General features: G+C 37.3%; 1 protein-coding gene across 3 annotated transcripts in view; it reads left to right on the forward strand.

Moving 5' to 3' along the window:
• Positions 1–16,867, forward strand: part of cps1 (carbamoyl-phosphate synthase 1, mitochondrial) — a 75,733-nt gene extending 58,866 nt beyond the window's left edge. For all 3 annotated transcript variants that reach the window (XM_088083124.1, XM_088083122.1, XM_042495093.2), the window contains 6 exons: positions 5,517–5,591; positions 6,585–6,683; positions 11,433–11,492; positions 12,519–12,631; positions 14,555–14,684; positions 15,669–16,867. In XM_088083124.1, coding sequence (XP_087939250.1) covers positions 5,517–5,591; positions 6,585–6,683; positions 11,433–11,492; positions 12,519–12,631; positions 14,555–14,684; positions 15,669–15,782 — 591 coding nt within the window. In that variant the 3' untranslated portion in view covers positions 15,783–16,867. The remainder of the gene's footprint in view (positions 1–5,516; positions 5,592–6,584; positions 6,684–11,432; positions 11,493–12,518; positions 12,632–14,554; positions 14,685–15,668) is intronic.
• The last annotated feature ends 1,431 nt before the right edge of the window (positions 16,868–18,298 follow it).

Raw genomic sequence — 18,298 nt, forward strand, 5'->3', positions numbered from 1 at the left:
TTTATTCCTTTTGGCAGCTGAAGAAATTGGTGTATCAATAAGTACAATGGAATCACATTCAGTAAATAAAGGATGAAGTAACATGGCCACTGCAAGCTCTTTTTGTCTTTGGATGGTTTTAGTACTATTATGTGTGCACACAAAGCTGTTACCAGAGCTCTTTTAAGAGCACATAACTGTTCAAAACTGACTATTTCCATTGTTTCTTTGGTATTATACATCCATTGTTTTCCTTTGTTGCATCCTCTTCTTCTGTTGTGGTATAATGGCATCTGACTAGACACTTAGCGCCACTTACTGCATAGCTCAATGAATCAACTCACAATATTCGCATGAATGTAGTCCATGGAAAAGTGAACAAATTTGTCTTTTGCAATTTTTTGAGAATTCCATTGGCTTGGTGTGACAGGGCCCTTACTCTCCAAAAGTGAAGCCTCAGGCTACTAATAAGCTAAGCTGTGTCGTCTTTGGAATGTTCTTTTATTTTGGAAGAAAAAACAAAGTTGCACACTAGATTATGCTCCCATTAAAGTTTAATATAATTATCACTAATGTAATGTTTTGAGCTATGCTCTCCCCATCAGACAAGTTAACAATGTAGACACACACTTTCAAATACTTACCACACCAGGTCACCTTATTTATCCTCGGACTCATGCGCAAATAGACAGGGGTGAAGAAGGAAAAACTAAGGTAGAATAGCTGCGCCCAGTTCAGTCATGAAAACCCTGCTGGTTTTTTCTGGCACCATCTGGGCTAAAATAATGGTGACATTCTTATGTAAACATCACGCATGTAATGTTGAGTTGAGGTCATGACCATATATTGTACAATGATGCAATAGCACAGTTATCATGACAGGTCTAATGATAATAAGTCCTTGTTGTATAGAAGTGACAACTCCTAATAACTATTTCTCTTAACTTCTTACACTCTAGTGCATTAGTCATAGGCGGAAAATTGGTTCCTGTGTAAAGAGCCGTACATGTATGATATCTTAATAGATACTGCAGGTTCTGCTAGAACAGCTTCTATTGAATCACATAACAAAGACAGCAATTACTGCTCCATCCCTCTACCTAGGCATGATCGGGGGAGTAGTAGGTGCTTTCTCATACCGGCTGGGAGGCTTACTTCTTAGATTGGGTATGAGAGAGTTTACGTGTCGCCAGCTGTTCCTTAGCTATTTTTTCCAAAGTAATTTCTCCCTCTAATTACAACAGAGCTGCTGTAACAATGGCTGTAGTTTGGAGCCAATCACGCAGGTATAATCCTCCACTCTTCCCTACCACCTAAAGTTTTCAATTTCTAGTCTGCACAGTGGTGAGGAATATTAATCAGAGCTCTGAATACTCCAGGCACCAGGCTTAAAAGACTTACAGAGTTTACTTGGAGTCTATGATATAGACTTCATATCCTCTGACTAATGTGGGCCTTGCTGGAAACCCTGCAACAATACATGACGATTGTTTAACAAAATAAGTTTCTTCTCTCCTGTTTAACAAGTTATTGCTGCCCCAACATCAGCCCTCCAAGTAAACACACTGTTATGTCTAAAAACAATTATCCAGCCTTAATAGCCTGAAGTGTTTGCCATCAAAATATACCCATCCTTAGCCTTCATCCTCACCGTATCATCACAAGGCACAAGTCGTTGTTATCAAGAAAGACCATCTTCATTTATCTGTCTCATTCCCTTTCACCCTCACTCTGTCGCTCTTGCTGTCTCTTTCCTTTCTCTGCCAGTACCTCATTTGCAGCCATGTTGTTTTCTTTTCACTAACAAGTCCCCATTGTGTAATTTCTGTCTCTATATACAAACTCATAGGAACAATAACACAGTTGTATTTATGACACAGAGTGAAAAGAGGAGCATGAAAACAACATTTGAGGAGAAGGAAGTGGATTTGGTGGTTTCGTGCCAGTCCCCAGTGCACACTTATTGGCTAAAGAAAAATAACTTCCAACTGTTGCATTTTATTTGTCGCTTTGACCATGGCACGCAGGACATTAATGTCACATTTGAGATAGATACATTCTTATGACAATTACTTGAGAGAAAAAAGCTAGAAACATCATACTCGACTAGTATTTCTGTAAACCCGTAAAGGTAAGGAGATCATGGTAATACCATCCAAATGCTACCTTTAAAAAAAGCTCGCTAACATAAATATATATGCTTGTTAATTTGCAGTTTGACTTAATTTATTGTTAATGCATATTTCTACTCAGTCAAATATTTCAGTACTTTTATTTGTGTTACTGATCAGTGTGTGCTATTAGGATATTTCATGTAGTTTTCTCAGCACACACTGCACCTACAGTTTTCTGCCACATATATGCACAAGACATTGCTTCTTCTTTTGGAAGCCATCTGTGACATACACATCAGATATCAGAAACTGTTATAGTTCACAGTCACTCTGATGCATGATATAAAGAATTATCGGAAAATAGAAATAAGAGGTAAGAATGAGTATGATAACAAGTATGCAAACATCTAAAACTATGTGCATTATCCTACCATGTTTAACACTAGCATGTAAAGTAGAAATGTTAAATATGTTTATTATGCTACAATGTACAACACAATGTAAATACATATAAGAATAAGATATATGCACAATATTTGCATATGTTAAATATACATGCAAGATGTATGTAAGTAAGAATACATTAGGATACTGAAAATGAAATTGCACAGAGCTGTACAACTTCATGCCACATGTAAATAGTTCACTATATATAGAACTTTATGCTTTAAATCAATGGATGTATTTTTTATACTTTCAGCCGGCTACTGTACAGTTGGGATGGTAATAGTGAGGTTGCCCTCTCTAGCCACTTTATGTGGATTTCTGAACAGGAGAAGCACTTTAGTTCTCAATTTTCACTCTTTATTTACAACTTCAACATTAGAGCAATACTTTTACTGACTAAAGCTACTACTAGCACCAATGCAAGCATCTGTACTACTATACTCAATATTAAATGGCTTGAAAAAAAATGTGATCAGGACATCCCTACCAAAACATTGGCAACCAAGTATCATTGGCCGTAAAGTTGACAGTAACCATCTAGCAACGTCTTTAGTAATTACCTACGGAAACCAAACCAAATCCCCAGGATTGCCCAACAATACCAACCATTTAGCTGTCCTTAGCACACAGATTCAATGTTTGCTTTTCAGAAAATGCAACCTTGCTTAGGTTTTTTGTAGGATGTCACTGTCATTCAGAAATCTCTAAGTGCCAGTGGAGCTGCAGATTTTTTTTTAGCTGCGACAATAAAGACATTTACGCAGGTGCAACTTCCGACTAGAGCAATGCCCATAGTGAGCAACAATGTGATGTGGAAATGTCTTACTTTATTCATTTCTCTCCTCATTGGAGCTCAGCTGGTACCCCAAGATAATATTGTTCATGTGTTGGAGCTTCACAATTCTACTGTCTCTCAGGAGTGGGCGGTCGGTGTGGGATAGAGAGATGGGGAAGTAGTGTTTGTGTGTGTGTGTTGGTAGGATGTTGTGGTCACAGAGCCGCGGTTATTGTGTGATAATCACATACATTCTGTCCCAGAGACACACCACTGTGTATGGATGACAAACCATTTCAACTGAGACTCATGAGGTTTTCATAATTCTGTTCATGAAGGCTTTGTGTACGGTTTCTCATTTTAGACCATTTAAATCTCCACTGGTGTTAGTGATGCCATTTCTCCTCTTGCTTGTGGTTTTATTTCCACTTCCTTCTTCTTAGTTTTAAGTGTCTGCTGCAGATCTAGTTCTGCATTTGGTTTGGTGGGTAAAACAAAGATCTCTTCTTCATTGGAGTTATGTACAAATCCACTGTTGTTCTCCCACAAGCAAATGTCTTCATGGCACTCTGTATTTCACAAATTCTCCTCTTTTTATTGTAGTTTCTTGTCTCTTTTATTACACTATTAAAAGTTCTCTCTCACTGTTGTTATTCCCTCTCTGTATGTGTTCCTCTCCCTCTTTCATTTTCTTTCTAGGTTACATTCTGCCATTTTATCTATGCATACTTCTCTGTCTTTCTCTGACTCTTTGAACAATGCCACGATAAGCGATGCTGGTTCCCTGTCTGCATTCACCGCTCTTCGTCCCTACTTACATTAGTATGCCAACATTACATTCAGCTGATTAGATAGCCTGCTTCAAGGATGAATCCCTCCCAGTGGCCTTTGCCTCTTTGTGTGTGTGTGTGTGTGTGTGTGTGTGTGTGTGTGTGTGTGTGTGTGTGTGTGTGTGTGTGTGTGGGTGGGTGTGTGTGTGTGGGTTGGTGGGTGTGTAAACCACAAAACACCACACCACCTCTTTTTCTCTCTTCAAGGTAATGGAGGTTGTCTGCTTTTAAATGGAGAAAAAAGAATGGCTTCCCACTTGGCTCCCCACAATTTTTAATTTGTCCGTAATACAATAACGAGAAACTACAGTCTTCAGCTCTTGTTAAAATGTTTCATTTTGAAATGAATGTATTAAAGCTTGCCCTTAATCCCTTATTTTAGTATATTATCTTCCCAGTTGTTTTTTTTTAAATAATCTTTTAATGTTAACTTTATTTCTCATGTCTTCATGTTAATTCTTTCAGTTCTGTCCATTTATCACATCTCTCCCTCGCTCCAAAATTCTCATTCACCCTCAGGACAAGTGATTTTGATTTTTTTCTCCATCTTTTTTCTTTCTTCACGGTCTTCTCTTCATCCCCTTCTCTCTCCTCTCCATGTTCCTTCTTCTTTCTCTTCTGGCTCACCCTGCTGTTGCATGCCAGACAGGCTGTTTTAGAATCCTCCTTTCTTTTCTGATTCTCACTTTTAGTCAGTCTTCATCAGCAAAGTATCAATAATTAACTCTTTCTGTGTTATCATCCTTCTCCCCTTTTTACTGATATGGCCATAACATTTCATAGTTTAAAGAGAAATGGTGGCTCGCATGAGTAAAAATGAAATAATGAAGTTTAGTGGAGGGAAAAACACTTTTTGTTAGTTTGTATGAACCTTTATTCATCATTAAATGGACATTATTTGCCATAAGCTTATTATGCAACTGCCACAGGCTTTATTCACCTGTTACATCTTAAGTGAATGCAGGCTTTCTTTCACCATTAGGTGGCAGCAGTGTCATGAAATCCTTAAAATGATTTCAATGAACTGATGGCATTTTAGTGGGAAATTATTCTCTATTGATTGCCATTTGGTGGTATTTATTTGTTTATAAAACATTAATGTTGTAGGTAAATATATTTTTTGTTGTGATTAATCAACTGGAACTAGTATTAAAACAACAGTGACAGCTGAAGTTGAACTGTCATGAAAACTTGGTAAAGTCATCCAACCAACCAATATATTGTGGTAAAGTACTGGTTACAGCCAAACAAGGACATCTCTTTAAAATAAGCAGTGTTCAATAGTGGTCCTTTAGCGCCACACTAGGAAATGTCCTACTGCTTCAAAAGCGTGTTGAAACAAATCTCTCCTTTGTTTCCCTCTTTCACCAGGCACCCATGTTCTCCTGGCCACGGCTGAGGGAGGCAGACCCTGTGCTTCGCTGTGAAATGGCCTCCACTGGAGAAGTAAGCTCCTCTGAGACATACAACCCAATTTTTCTGTATTCTGCAATTTTTCATGTAACCCATTTTGTTAACAAGGTACACACACACACACACACACACACACACACACACACACACACAAAGGTAGATATAAAATAAAGGTACACATATTCACCATTAACTAGTTACTTTAGCATCCATATTTGCTCTTTATCAATCATAATAAAACACTTAATACCTTACTCTACATGGAATATTCTTTATCCACTTGGCCGATAATTAAGCTGTACATTAATTACAGTCTTAATATACTTTGCTCAGCATGTGCCCAAAGGTAGTATTTTTGCAGGAATAGTCATAGCCCTCAAAACACTGAATAAATATGGTCTTATGTAACGTAACCGAAAACTTAGTGTTAACATTTGAGTGCCAAAATGCTACTAATATATATGCTAATGATAAATTAGTTTATGGTGAACAAGTGTGCCTTAAAGGGGAACTTCACCAATTTTCAAATTCACACATTTTGATTGTTAAAACTCAAACTTGTGATGTCACAGGGTATAAAGTGTTCACAGACAGTGAATTGTTAAAGGTGTTCTAAATGACGTTGAGAGCAGCCAGTAATATTCTCAGTATATGGATACATTTTCTGTTTCAGAACCAAGATTCAAAAGAATAAAGCTCATTTGTGTGTAAAAAAGAAACTAAACATTCAGGTCCACAAAATAAGGCTCCCATTAATGACTTTATACTTGATGACATCACACATTTGAGACTGATTTCTGGCTATGAGAGAACAGGTCACATTCCCTAATACTGATTAAACTTAACTAGGAGATACCATATTAGCATTCTTAATTTATGTGGTGTTCCCTTTGTTATTTACTGTTACCTTTGTTGTTGTTGTTTTCTTTTTTGTTTGTTCATTTTGTTTTTTGATTTTTCTCCAATCTAACTTGGGAATTCGGTGGTAACAGTTACTCATGTGTCTATTTGTGTGTTTTATTGCAGGTAGCTTGTTTTGGACCAAACATTTATTCAGCCTTCCTGAAGGCTATGCTCTCCACAGGCTTCAAGCTACCACAGAAGGGCATCCTGATTGGGATTCAGGTAAGACTACAGCCATCTGGAGGTCCACTTGCCTCCTCCTGTTTGTTTCCTTTTGGTGCCTCCTGCCTGCAAGACACCAAATGCATAGTGCTGTCTAAACAGGTGGCATAAATCTTTTAGGCTATCAGCATCTTATAATGACAGCTTTGACACTCCTTAGTTTGTTTAACGCCGACTCACACCTTGAGTCATGCGACGCTAACAACTCTCATGAGTTAAAGACAACAGCACTCAAGTGACTTTGTGTGAATGACCCAGAAAGATTGAGATACTAATCAGTTAGCAAAACTGGAGATGAGTGAATGAGTGAAGTAAACCTAATGCTGTGACACCTGAATGAATAAGAGGAACTACACAGATGTAAAACCCAATCAATAAGCATCCAAACAGTTATCCTCATTATAAAATCTCCCACAGTGAAATATCTCACAAAAACCCGACAAAACTAGTTATATTCTGGACAAAAACGTTCATCTCATTAATCAAATGCTCAGTCAAAAAGAAGTCCTAAATAACCATTGCTGGATAAAGTTGCTGCAAAACATTTCTCAGTCATTTCCCAGTCCTCAGCTGCAGAAAAGAAGAAAATGTAAGCCTGAGCACTTTTTAATGACACCACGTCACATGAGTTTTGGTAATTAAGTGTGGCTGCCACCCTGGGTTGCCAAACTGCGAGATTGACTAATGCAGCGTTAACAAAGCACTCACAACACTAGCTGTATAATTGGTCGGGGAACAGGTCCACTTCAAGGCAAGTACCTAGGGGTCACATATGCGCTCTAACAAGGCTGACAAGCAGCAACACTTTGGGCTGACAGATTCAGAACACACAGCAACACAGATATGACATACCTACAATAGTTTTGAGAAAGTTCGTGGTAGAAGGACAAAAACAGTGTTTGATACATTTTGTGAGGAAATCTGGTGAAAGAAGTCTGTGGCTGCTGGCTTGAGGGTGTTACAATTTCACAATTTCACAGTTTCACACAGGTGGTACTGTAATGTAATGTTTGTATGGGGACTCCCTTGTACTATACAGTTGCCATAATGTCATCATCGTCAGTTCTCCTGATGTGGGTGTATTATTATTTTTCTGCTGACAATGTGCAAATTTCACTAATGCGTTATCATCCGTGCAGCTAAGTATATTCAAGTAGCAAACACAAAAAAAGTTTTTCTATATTTTCTCTTAGCATATATGTCCTATATTGGTAATTTGTCACATATCCTTACTAATGTGACACTGTTTGTCTGTTGATCAGACTCTTTAATAGTTTCTGTTTGCGGCTTGCAGCTCTCTTTGTCTCTTTCTCTTCCCTCCTCTCAATCTCTCTGTCTCTCTTCTCCATTGGTTTAAATTGCCTACAATGGACAGCAGCACTATCCATGGTGTTGAAACAACACATGTAGGCTATCTCGCCCAATAATTTTGTTATTTTGGAATTTTTCTACAGACACATAAGTACAATTTGTCATCCTAATACAAATGTTGTCGTTGTGTCAGTAGGCAGAACAATGGCAGACATAAAAAAAAAAGCAAAATAAACGACAAGTCATGGCCGGGGACATGCAGAGGCATTAGTCAGAACTTCAGAAAGGAATTTGAACATGACAGAGAGATGTAATATCCCAGTTTGTCAGTGCTGTTGCTCTTTCCAAACACACCATTCCAGAGAATGTAATTAATGATTTCCTTATTAACAACTTATTATTTCACCCATGCACTATTATCAAAATGTTGCTGCCACAGCTGGCCTGCTGGCTTGTATTTCAGTTTCGTGTGGTAGGAGTGTTGTGGGGTGGTGTTTTATAGGCAAAGTTATGGCAAAAGCATAAGTCAGTCTCTCTTTCTCCTGCTTGCTTGCTGAGCAAATTGCATATGGAACCCAGACATTGCGGGTGGGCAGTTCTTGTGTGTATAAAATGGAATTCTGCCAGCACGGTTGCACAGTTCTGTGTGTTTGGACATTAGTAGATAAACCTTTTGTTTATGCTGCATTTGGCTAAATTTGTAATGCCCTTTGTATTATGGCCCATATGCTTCATTTTGCACAGTTTTCTAACAATCTAACAACAGTCTAACAATTTATCTTCTAGTGGTAGATCATATCACCTATGCAGGAAATAAATTTATGTTTTGACCATCATTTCCTGCAAATTTTTTTTCTTTCACTTTGCCTCTCGGGGCTTCCCTAGTATTTACTTTCTGTGGCATGGAAGCTGAGAGAACATTAGCGAAATGTATGTAGGGTTAGTTGTTGAGGAGATTAAACAGTGTGAACACTGGATTTGCATTTGTTAGGTAGCCAGAATAACAACTTCAGATTAGTGCTACTGCTGTAAAAAAGTAGCTGTTTGCCAACAAGTTAACAATATCACCTTAAAAAGTAGCAAAAATGTAGTTCTGGTTTCAGCTTCCCTGTTACGCCCCAGCCTCCAACAGGCCCAGAAATGCAGGTTTTTGGTGCTAGACAGATTTGTTGCTTTGTTTTATTTAATTTACATTGTACACACTTGATGCATCATATAGACAGAAAGTACTGTAGTAACAGTAAATACAATGTGCTTCTGTTGGGCGTGTACGCGATAAAACTGCTGCCGTTCTGGAAAGTTGACAAGCATCATCCTTGAGAAAGTAGGACAGCGGTGTATCCTTGCAACCTGCATGTTCTGTCTCTCTCCATCACACTCTCCAATTCTCAATGTTTTCCTCTGTCTCTTTAATTAACTATTTTTTTGTACCACCACAGACGCTCTATGTCAAACCTGCAAACCAAATTAGAAACATGTATGTCATATAAGACTTAGTAAAGCAGGCTGCAGAATATACAAAGAATATCAGACCACATCACAATGGTTTTGGTGAGACAGCAGTAATTTTAGCAAGCATATTGTTTACTAAGCTGAAGGGCACTCAGTTTGAGCATAATCAGTTGCAAATTAGTAGCAAAAACTCACAAAAGAGTTTTCAGCACTTTCAGTATGTCTTAGTGGAATCCATTAAGTGGGTCATTTGAGGCTGATGTCTAACAGCATAAATGCATTGATGAAAATGAACGAATGAAATTTTGAATTCTTCCTTTACATCCTGTTTTGTTTGTGTGACAAATATGATTATATGCATATATATATTTAGCAATCGTATCAAATTGGATAATCCCTGTAAAATGGATGTCAAGATATATGTAGGTGGACACAACATCTTTAAAATTTGTACAATTTTATGCAAATAAATATATACTCAGTCAACTAAATGTCACAGTCACATTTAAACAAGTCAGATGAAGTTTGTTGATTTCATTATAAAACCATAAAATATCCTAAAAAGAATAAATAAGTGATAAAAAATAATAATCAGTTACTCCAAAAATAAGTTTATTCATCAAAAAAGGAAAACTGAACACAAACTGAAAAATAACAAATTTTTAATTAGAATTAATGTCACTTTAGCACATGGCAATAAAAGGTCGAAATGGCTTAAGGGGTAAATTTCTAAAGCCCTTGGGTGGCCCAATACAAGCCTGCACTGGAATAAACCTCACTGAAAATTGGAGAGAGCGTTAGGAAATTGCTTTTGTCCAGTACTCCTCATCAAATCAGACAATTTGGCCATAAATACAAAAGGTAAAACTGGAGAAACAGCCTAAATACAGTTGTGCAAAGTGAGTAGAGCTATAACAAAGAAGACAGAACTTTAATTTGAAGTCTTAGACATATGTTTTTTTCAACTAGGGATTGCAAGTTACAGTGTTGACACATTATACCTTATCTCTACAAGATACCCTTATTATTTCTGCTAATGTCCGTAACACACTGGTGGTCTACAACACATATCAAAACCTCAAAAACTAGACCTCCAGGTGCAAGTTACTGTGGGTAAGCAGGCTGCACTACTATGTTCTCTGTTTTCTTACCTGTTGTAGACCCCCCCAAAAAAGAAAAAAAAAAAACAGCAAATACCCACACTTGATTTGACTAACATTTTCTAAAAACTATTACCAGCACCAAACCCAAATTTACAAAGCAAATGTGGTGAATGCTGCTGTTCAGTTGTATTATACATGAAGTGATAGGAAAAAGAGGCATTAATGCATTCAGTCAATGGAAAGATGAAAAGGGGAGCGAGTGTTGCAAAAGTGCAACTGGAGTTCCTGGTAAGCTTGGAAATGATTCAGCCTGAATTGCAACACATTTTCTGTTTGTTGTCACAGTAAACACATCTACTGTCAGAGAACTTCTGTTTTTTTTTTTGGCTGATTGTTACCAAAAGACAGACGGCAAAACCATGCAAGCAGAGTGAGAGAGAAAAAAGAAACCCAACATTAAAAAAACAAAACAAAAACATAAAAAACAGCACATTGCTCATACTCTGTTTGGGAATCTGTTGATAAGATCCACTAGATATATGTACTGCAATCCATTTTTTGCTCTGCAATGACTGTCATCACATTTTGTATCATGAAATATTTTGCTACAATATTCTGTTACAGCAACTGCAACTGAAAAAACGTGGTAAAAGTAAGGAACACTGCACACTTTTACTAATGCTTTGAAAAGGGGATCAAGAGATAAAGAAAAATTTGAAACTAACTTTAGTTTAATTTCAAAACATGAGCTGTTCGTGATGGACTTTCGCCTACGATTGCTGCCTTTTGGATGAACACAGAAATTAACATGAAAACAGCTCTTTTCTCTGTATTTGACACTGTATTTTGTCTCTTCCCTTCTTTCTGCCTCCCTCCTGCCCAGCATTCGTTCCGACCCAATTTCCTGGCTACAGCCCACCAGCTGAAAGAAGAAGGATTCAAGGTGAGTATTGAGTGCTTGTATGTTTCAAATACTAAAGACCAAAGTTCTCATTAAAATTATTTTCCACTTTGATTTTTAACACGTTGATGAAGCATCCTCCTTCTTATGCTTCTGTCCTCATTAAAGTCTGGGTAAAGCAAAATCAGTAGTTTTTTTCTCAACACTTCATAAAAGTTAGAAAATACCAGTTGAAAACTTGACAAGACTGAGAATCGTGTAGTAGTGAATGGTAGATTTTGATTATTTTTCACCATTTCTGTGTCCAGGATTTTTTGAGGGGGGTTAAAAACATGCACAATGACACAATGGGGCCATCCTAAACATAATCACTTCCCCACAAAGAACAAGCCACTGCAAAACAACAGACTCTCGTGAGCAGCTAACTCGGCAGCACAGAAACACACACAACCCGAACCGAAGAACGAGAGAGCCGCTGCACTGCGTCAGACTCTAGTTCATCCAGTAATGACAGCTAATATTAGCACAAAGCACATAACAGTTGGCAGTAAGTGCCAACCGGCTGGGTTGTCAATTTGGGCTAGAACAACTGAAAGGTAAATTAGTGACAGATATTTTGCTGTTTTTCAGTCAGTGTGATTGTTGCATTTAACAGAGTTGTTTAATCATGTATTTATCAGACTGAAAGTGCTTAGAGGGCTTATAGTGAACACACACACACACACACACACACACACACACACACACACACACACACAAACGGGGTGAACTGCTACTAGCTTTAATGTTAGATGTAACCTTAATGTAGTTCCAGCTCCTTCAGTGAACACGCCTCCAGCGACTCAGGGAATAGCAATTTTTAAACCTATTTTTTTTATATACTTTGCTTTTTTTGTTTTTTGGCTTTCTGGCTTGGTGGTTAGTAACGTTTTTCTGTGATGTGACAAACTCATCACACATTATTTTTGCTTTACCCGGACCCTAAAAGCTTCAACTTACCTCAGACCCCTTAATATTGTTTATGACGTTCTGTAAATGCTGTAATGTTGCATTGTTTCTGTCCTCTAGCTCTATGCTACTGAAGCCACTTCTGGATGGCTGTGTGCCAATGATGTGCCTGCCACACCAGTTGCTTGGCCCAGTAACAAGGAAGGAGACACCAGTTTGCCCAGAATTAAGAGGTTGGGAAATAATTAGTTTGAACAGTGAACCTATGCTTTGATTCTTTTGACATATTCAAGGACACATGGAAAACAACATCAGCTAATGTGAAACTCTTAGCCCAAACTCTTAGGCTAGGACTTGCTTATGGTTTCCTGAGGCAGTGCTTAAGTAATACATAAATTGTAATTCATTAGATTCAAAATCTGGATCTAATATCTAATCAGATACTGCCTTAAGATCTAAGGGCATAGCCCCTTCATTATCTCTGTAATATGCTGACAAGATCAAAGAAAATGTAGCAGACGGAGAAGTCCACAGTCATTGCATTAGCCAGAATTAGGGCTTGGATAGGAGGGATGAGGAAAATCTTTTCAGAGCAGTGTCAAAGCAAGTTTAAGGAAGCATCTTAGTTTTTATTTGCCCATGGCCAACAGTAAAGTAAAAACACATCTACCATGTTTTAATCATTTAAACTAGCTTTAACTGACACTTTAATCAATTACACTGAAAGCGAACTATTCAAGTATCTTATGATACTTGTTCAGTTGTCAAAATACCTTTTTGAAACAATCCAACAACATCAGGTAATGATTCCACAAACAAGTCATGATCATGCTGCAATGAAAGCCATCTGGACCATATGTTTTGAAATGAGCTGGTGAAGAAGAGGATGTAAAGGGAATTAAATAGGCCTAGACCACAACTAAAACACACCTACCCACACGCACGCACATAGACACACACACGCGCACACACAAGGCTGAAAGGCAGGGATCAGCTGTGCAAGGTGGCACAGAGGCCAACTCTTTATAGAGAAGAATATGACCTTTGTTGTTATTATTGTCTGTCCTCCATATTTTCTTTTCCTAATTCAATGCTGTCTGTCAAAGGCCTTCAAATGAAAATATCAACACAGACAGTCATTAGTGTGTGTGTGTGTGTGTGTGTGTGTGTGTGTGTTTAAGAGAGTGTGAGAGAGAAAAGCTTTAAGTATTATTTTTTAAGAAATAAGGAAAACTAATTAAGCACTGCTAGAATAAGGGGTAATATTACATTAATTGTCCTTTTTTTGCAAGTTGTTTACAGTATATTGTCATATCCCTGTGACAGAAAAACATTTCAGAAACATGAAAACTAAATCTAATTAAACTTTTTTTTTCTTAGTTCATAAAATAGCAAAAGGTCATGGGTAAGTATGCTGTTCAAAATAGCACAGCAACAACAATATAGTTTGTCATCCAAAATAGCATAAAAGCTTATAGTATGTTGACAAAAATAGTATAAATAGTTACAATTTTTTTCCAGAAATGCATGAAAAACTCAGTGTAGTGTAGTGTGTAGCCAGTAAAAGTCAGAGTTAGTATGTCATCCAAAACAGCATTAAAATGTCATCGTATAGTATGTCGTCCAAAATGGCATACAGGTTCATAGTGTAGTACATAGTTCAAAATAGCAAATAAAAATCCTACTATAGTAGGTCATACAAAATAGGTAGAAGGTAGAAGGTAGATTTATTAATAATTTTTTAAACAAAGTTTAAATTTCATTTGTTCCTGCTGCATCGTTGGAGGTGAAGGATGAGAGCATGAAAACAGTCATAGTACAGTTAGTCATCGAATTAGAATAAAAAGGAAAAACAATAGAATGTTGTTTAAAATAAAATAATAAAATCATAGTATAGTATGTCTTTCTGAAGTACCAGTTTTCTAGAAGGAGCTCGTGAGAGTCATTAGGACACAATTGTATGGAATGCAAAACCAGATCTGACATTTTCTAAAAGCTGCAAAGAGCTGCATATTTTCATGTTGATTCTGAATGGGATTAACAGTTCAAACAAGTCAAATTACAGGAAAGTGTTTAAGTTAATTGTATTATCCCAAATATTTTATTGGGTGTAATATTACATTTAATTAATTTACACTTTTTTTTTTTTTTGATAGACTCATCAGCGAGGGCCATATTGACCTTGTAGTCAACTTGCCCAACAACAACACGCGCCACCTGACGGATAACTTCCTCATCCGCAGAATGGCTGTTGACCACGGTGTTCCTCTCATCACCAACTATCAGGTCAGTAAATGTCACACTATCAGTGACTGTGGGATAACTTACTTTTGCATACATATGTCTGACTCTCTCACATGATGGGCTCTAACTAAATGGGCCTCATTAACCAAAATCTTAAGTTCTTTTCTTAAATTTGCTTCTAAGAAAGGTAGGGTAAATGCCCCGCAAAATCTCATAAATGGGCAGAAGACTGCACGTCCATGTCACACACAGAAACTGAAGGAGAAGAAAAGTTGAGAGAATTAAGTAGCATCAGTGTTACTTAATTCAGCTAATTTAAATTAATGTTCTCAGGTAGATGTCCTGTAGGAAGGTAAAAAGCTGTCATAAAGTCAACCATAAAGATGCATGTGATGTTAAAGATATGCGTTAATCACCCACCTGCCCTGCAAACGTCAGACGTTATGCATTACAGTAGCACAACTGTCGAGACTAATGATTGAGCCGAGCGCCACGGCGCTTTGTGCATGTCTGTGTGTGATGAGAGAGAGTGACACTGAGAAGGTGAAGAGAGAATAGACGTAATGCAACATCACGCAATGTTTTTTTCAAGTTAATAATAACATACCCAGAAGTCTTTGCCACTTTTTGACCCACCTGAGCCACCTGCTGTAGTTTCCAGCATGATCAATCAGTAATTATTATATGGCATGATTCCCAATAACATCCTTATGTGAAGTAGTGTAGTGTTGAATTTAAAAGACCAAAATGCATTTTGTGAAATAACGAAAATAATATAGAGATATTAGACTTGATAAAGAATATTATCGTAATTTAAATCCTATATTATACGACAGTAAAATTGGAGAAAACGCTATAACCAATTATTCTGCGCACACGTCAGCACAAAATAAATAAAATCTAAAATCTTAAAAAGGGAATAATGGGTGAATGTCAGAATATATAGAATAGTGGGTTTTAAGAAGAAATTTCCTCTTAGGAGCAGTTGGTGAATAAAGCGCATTGTTTTTTTTCTGTGTTTATTAGGTAGTGAAGCTTTTTGCCGAGGCTATACGTCATGCGGGTGAGCTCGACACTACCAGCCTCTTCCACTACCGGAAGAAAGAAAGCCAGCAACGAGGGGCTAACCAGCAGGGCTAAAGCTTCCTTTCATTCCCTTTGGATTCCCTTGGGAGCAACTGTTATTAATAAGGTTTTGTAAACATTTCTTCTGTTTTACTATCCTGTTGTTTAAAGAGGGAGCAGTGTTATGTAGCGGTATGAGTTACAGTCTGACTAAAACACAATAATTAATGATGTTGATGCATCATGACAAATTTGATGCCACTGTTCAATAAGACACCTTCTCAAGAGCTTTACAGGTTGTAACTAATGGTTTTTATTACTTTTAGATTCACTAATGTTTTACAGTTAAGTTACAAACCATGAACAAACAACCTCTGGGTTGACAGGTTGTTTAAAATTTCTGGTTGGTGTTTATGCTCCAGTAGGACACATGCTTATAACTCTTGATAAGTAAGAATTAAGGGTTTTTACAGTAAATCAAGTCTGGCATTGGAGGTATTAAGAAGCTCTTGAAAGTAATAGATTGTGGATCTGGTTTTTCCAGAAGGTCAGCATTTAAACAGACCTCCTAAACAACTAAAAAGACAAAATGCTGAAAGAGAATTAATCCCAGCCAAAGGAATGTTCGCAACCTGCCAGTCCAAAAGTTGCTCTCTGTAAATTTGATGCAGTGACATTTTTCCAACTTCTCCCTGTGCTGATTTTAAAATCAATGGCTGGACCAGATTTCTATTCATTTGGTCTCATTTATGCGTTTTTGTATTAGACTTCAAATGATGATGAAAATGTACTATATAGTAAACATGTACTATATGCATGACTTTTAAACAGCTAAATAAGGTAGCTGTAATGAATATTTAATGTAATGTTAGAAGGATAAGAACTTTTATTTTTTAAGAGGTCCAGCCTGAAATCCCAAGCTTTTAAGTCTGAGCTTGATGACAACTGATCTGTTTATATATTTGGATTTGTGTGTAAATACTTAATGTTTCAAACTGAATCTGTGTTTGAACCTGCAAACATCAAACTCTTAAGCGCATGCAACTATACCCTGTATAGCAATAATCCCCCGCATACATTTCTCTTACATTTTGTTGTTGTTCTGTTCATGTTTGTGGTGTGTAAGAATCCAATGAAACACAAAGTCTGATCTAACCTGATCTCTGCCTGCGTGTGTATTGTTTGCATTGGACATGCAATAAAATCAGCAAGCTTTCCCTTTCACACCACAGCCACTGCTTTACGCAGACAACAAGAGATTATCACTGTTACACACCATTGTTACAAGTCAAAGAGCAGTTTGGTACAAGAGGTTAATAAAAAATTATAGCATACTGAACCTAAGACAGATAAGAAATTCTTGTTTTAGGGTTTCTATCAGTAAAGCCTGTAACGCCATAAGCATAAATTAAAAAATTCCAACAATAGCACAACCCTCAAAAACAGCTGAATCCCACAGAAACGTTGGGTAACATTAAAGAAGTATTTCACTGTTGAGAAGATCGTCTTTCCATAAAAAACGTTGTCTGTGCAGCAGGAAGATGCAAATACTTTTTAACTTGGTGCTATATGACCACACAAATAGACAAAAAGAGGTACAAAACCCACAACAACTACAGAGCACCGTGCTGCGCTGGACCAATGAATGCTCCAGATGGGAGATGATAAAATGCAAGCTGCTCGTCCAAAAAACAATATGATGGACAGCTGGAAACAATCTGGCATTACAGTTAAAAATATGGATAAATAAGCTTCTAAAAACATGTTGGTTAAAAAAATAGGCAACTCAGTAACAGAATCATGGTTGATATTTGATCAGTTCTGCTTAATTTTACCAGTATTTCTCAGCTGCTGTTTATACACTACAGGAAACATTCTGGTACCTGATTCCTGTTTACAAACTCTCGCATGACACCTCAACACTGCACTGAAATATGTTTTTAAAGATTTTATAGGTGAGAAATAGGCAACATCAGTAACAAAGTAGTGGTTCATATTCAGGATCAGATTGGGAACAAAATTTGGCCCTGGAATTTTTCCTTGAGACCAGCCCACTGCTACACACCGACCCACACTTACATCGGGAAAGAGACATCTGTAAATACATAAATAATTTCTGTGAGCATCAAAACCCCTGCGTAACAACTCATGTCAATATCTACATTTAAACCATCCAGTTCGATAACATTTGGAAAGTCTAAAAAAACAGGATCATTAATTTTTTTAGACAGCCATTCAAGATAATGAGGTGCTAGACTAGAAGTCAGTCACACCCCCTGGCGGAAGTTACCCACTCAGGCACACTCGGCCGCCCTCGGCTGCTGTGAGTCTCTATTCAGTTATTTTTATTGCTGCAAAATTCATCAAGCGGACTGAAAAAAGCAATTCATTTTATTATTGCTGACCAAAAGTTTAATATGTATTTGTAACATTTATCATTTAAAACATTTTTAAAAAATCTATATATTGCATCCCTGTATTGCCACACAAAATACTGCAATACTGTGCTGTATTGACACCCCACCCCCACCCCCCACCCCTACATTTTATCCGCACTGTTAGGAAACATCGCTGGTTGAGAACCCTTAAGT

Source organism: Plectropomus leopardus, chromosome 10, assembly GCF_026936395.1.
Source record: "Plectropomus leopardus strain MGB_pleo_1.0 chromosome 10, ASM2693639v1, whole genome shotgun sequence".
In the NCBI taxonomy this organism is placed as follows: domain Eukaryota; kingdom Metazoa; phylum Chordata; class Actinopteri; order Perciformes; family Serranidae; genus Plectropomus; species Plectropomus leopardus.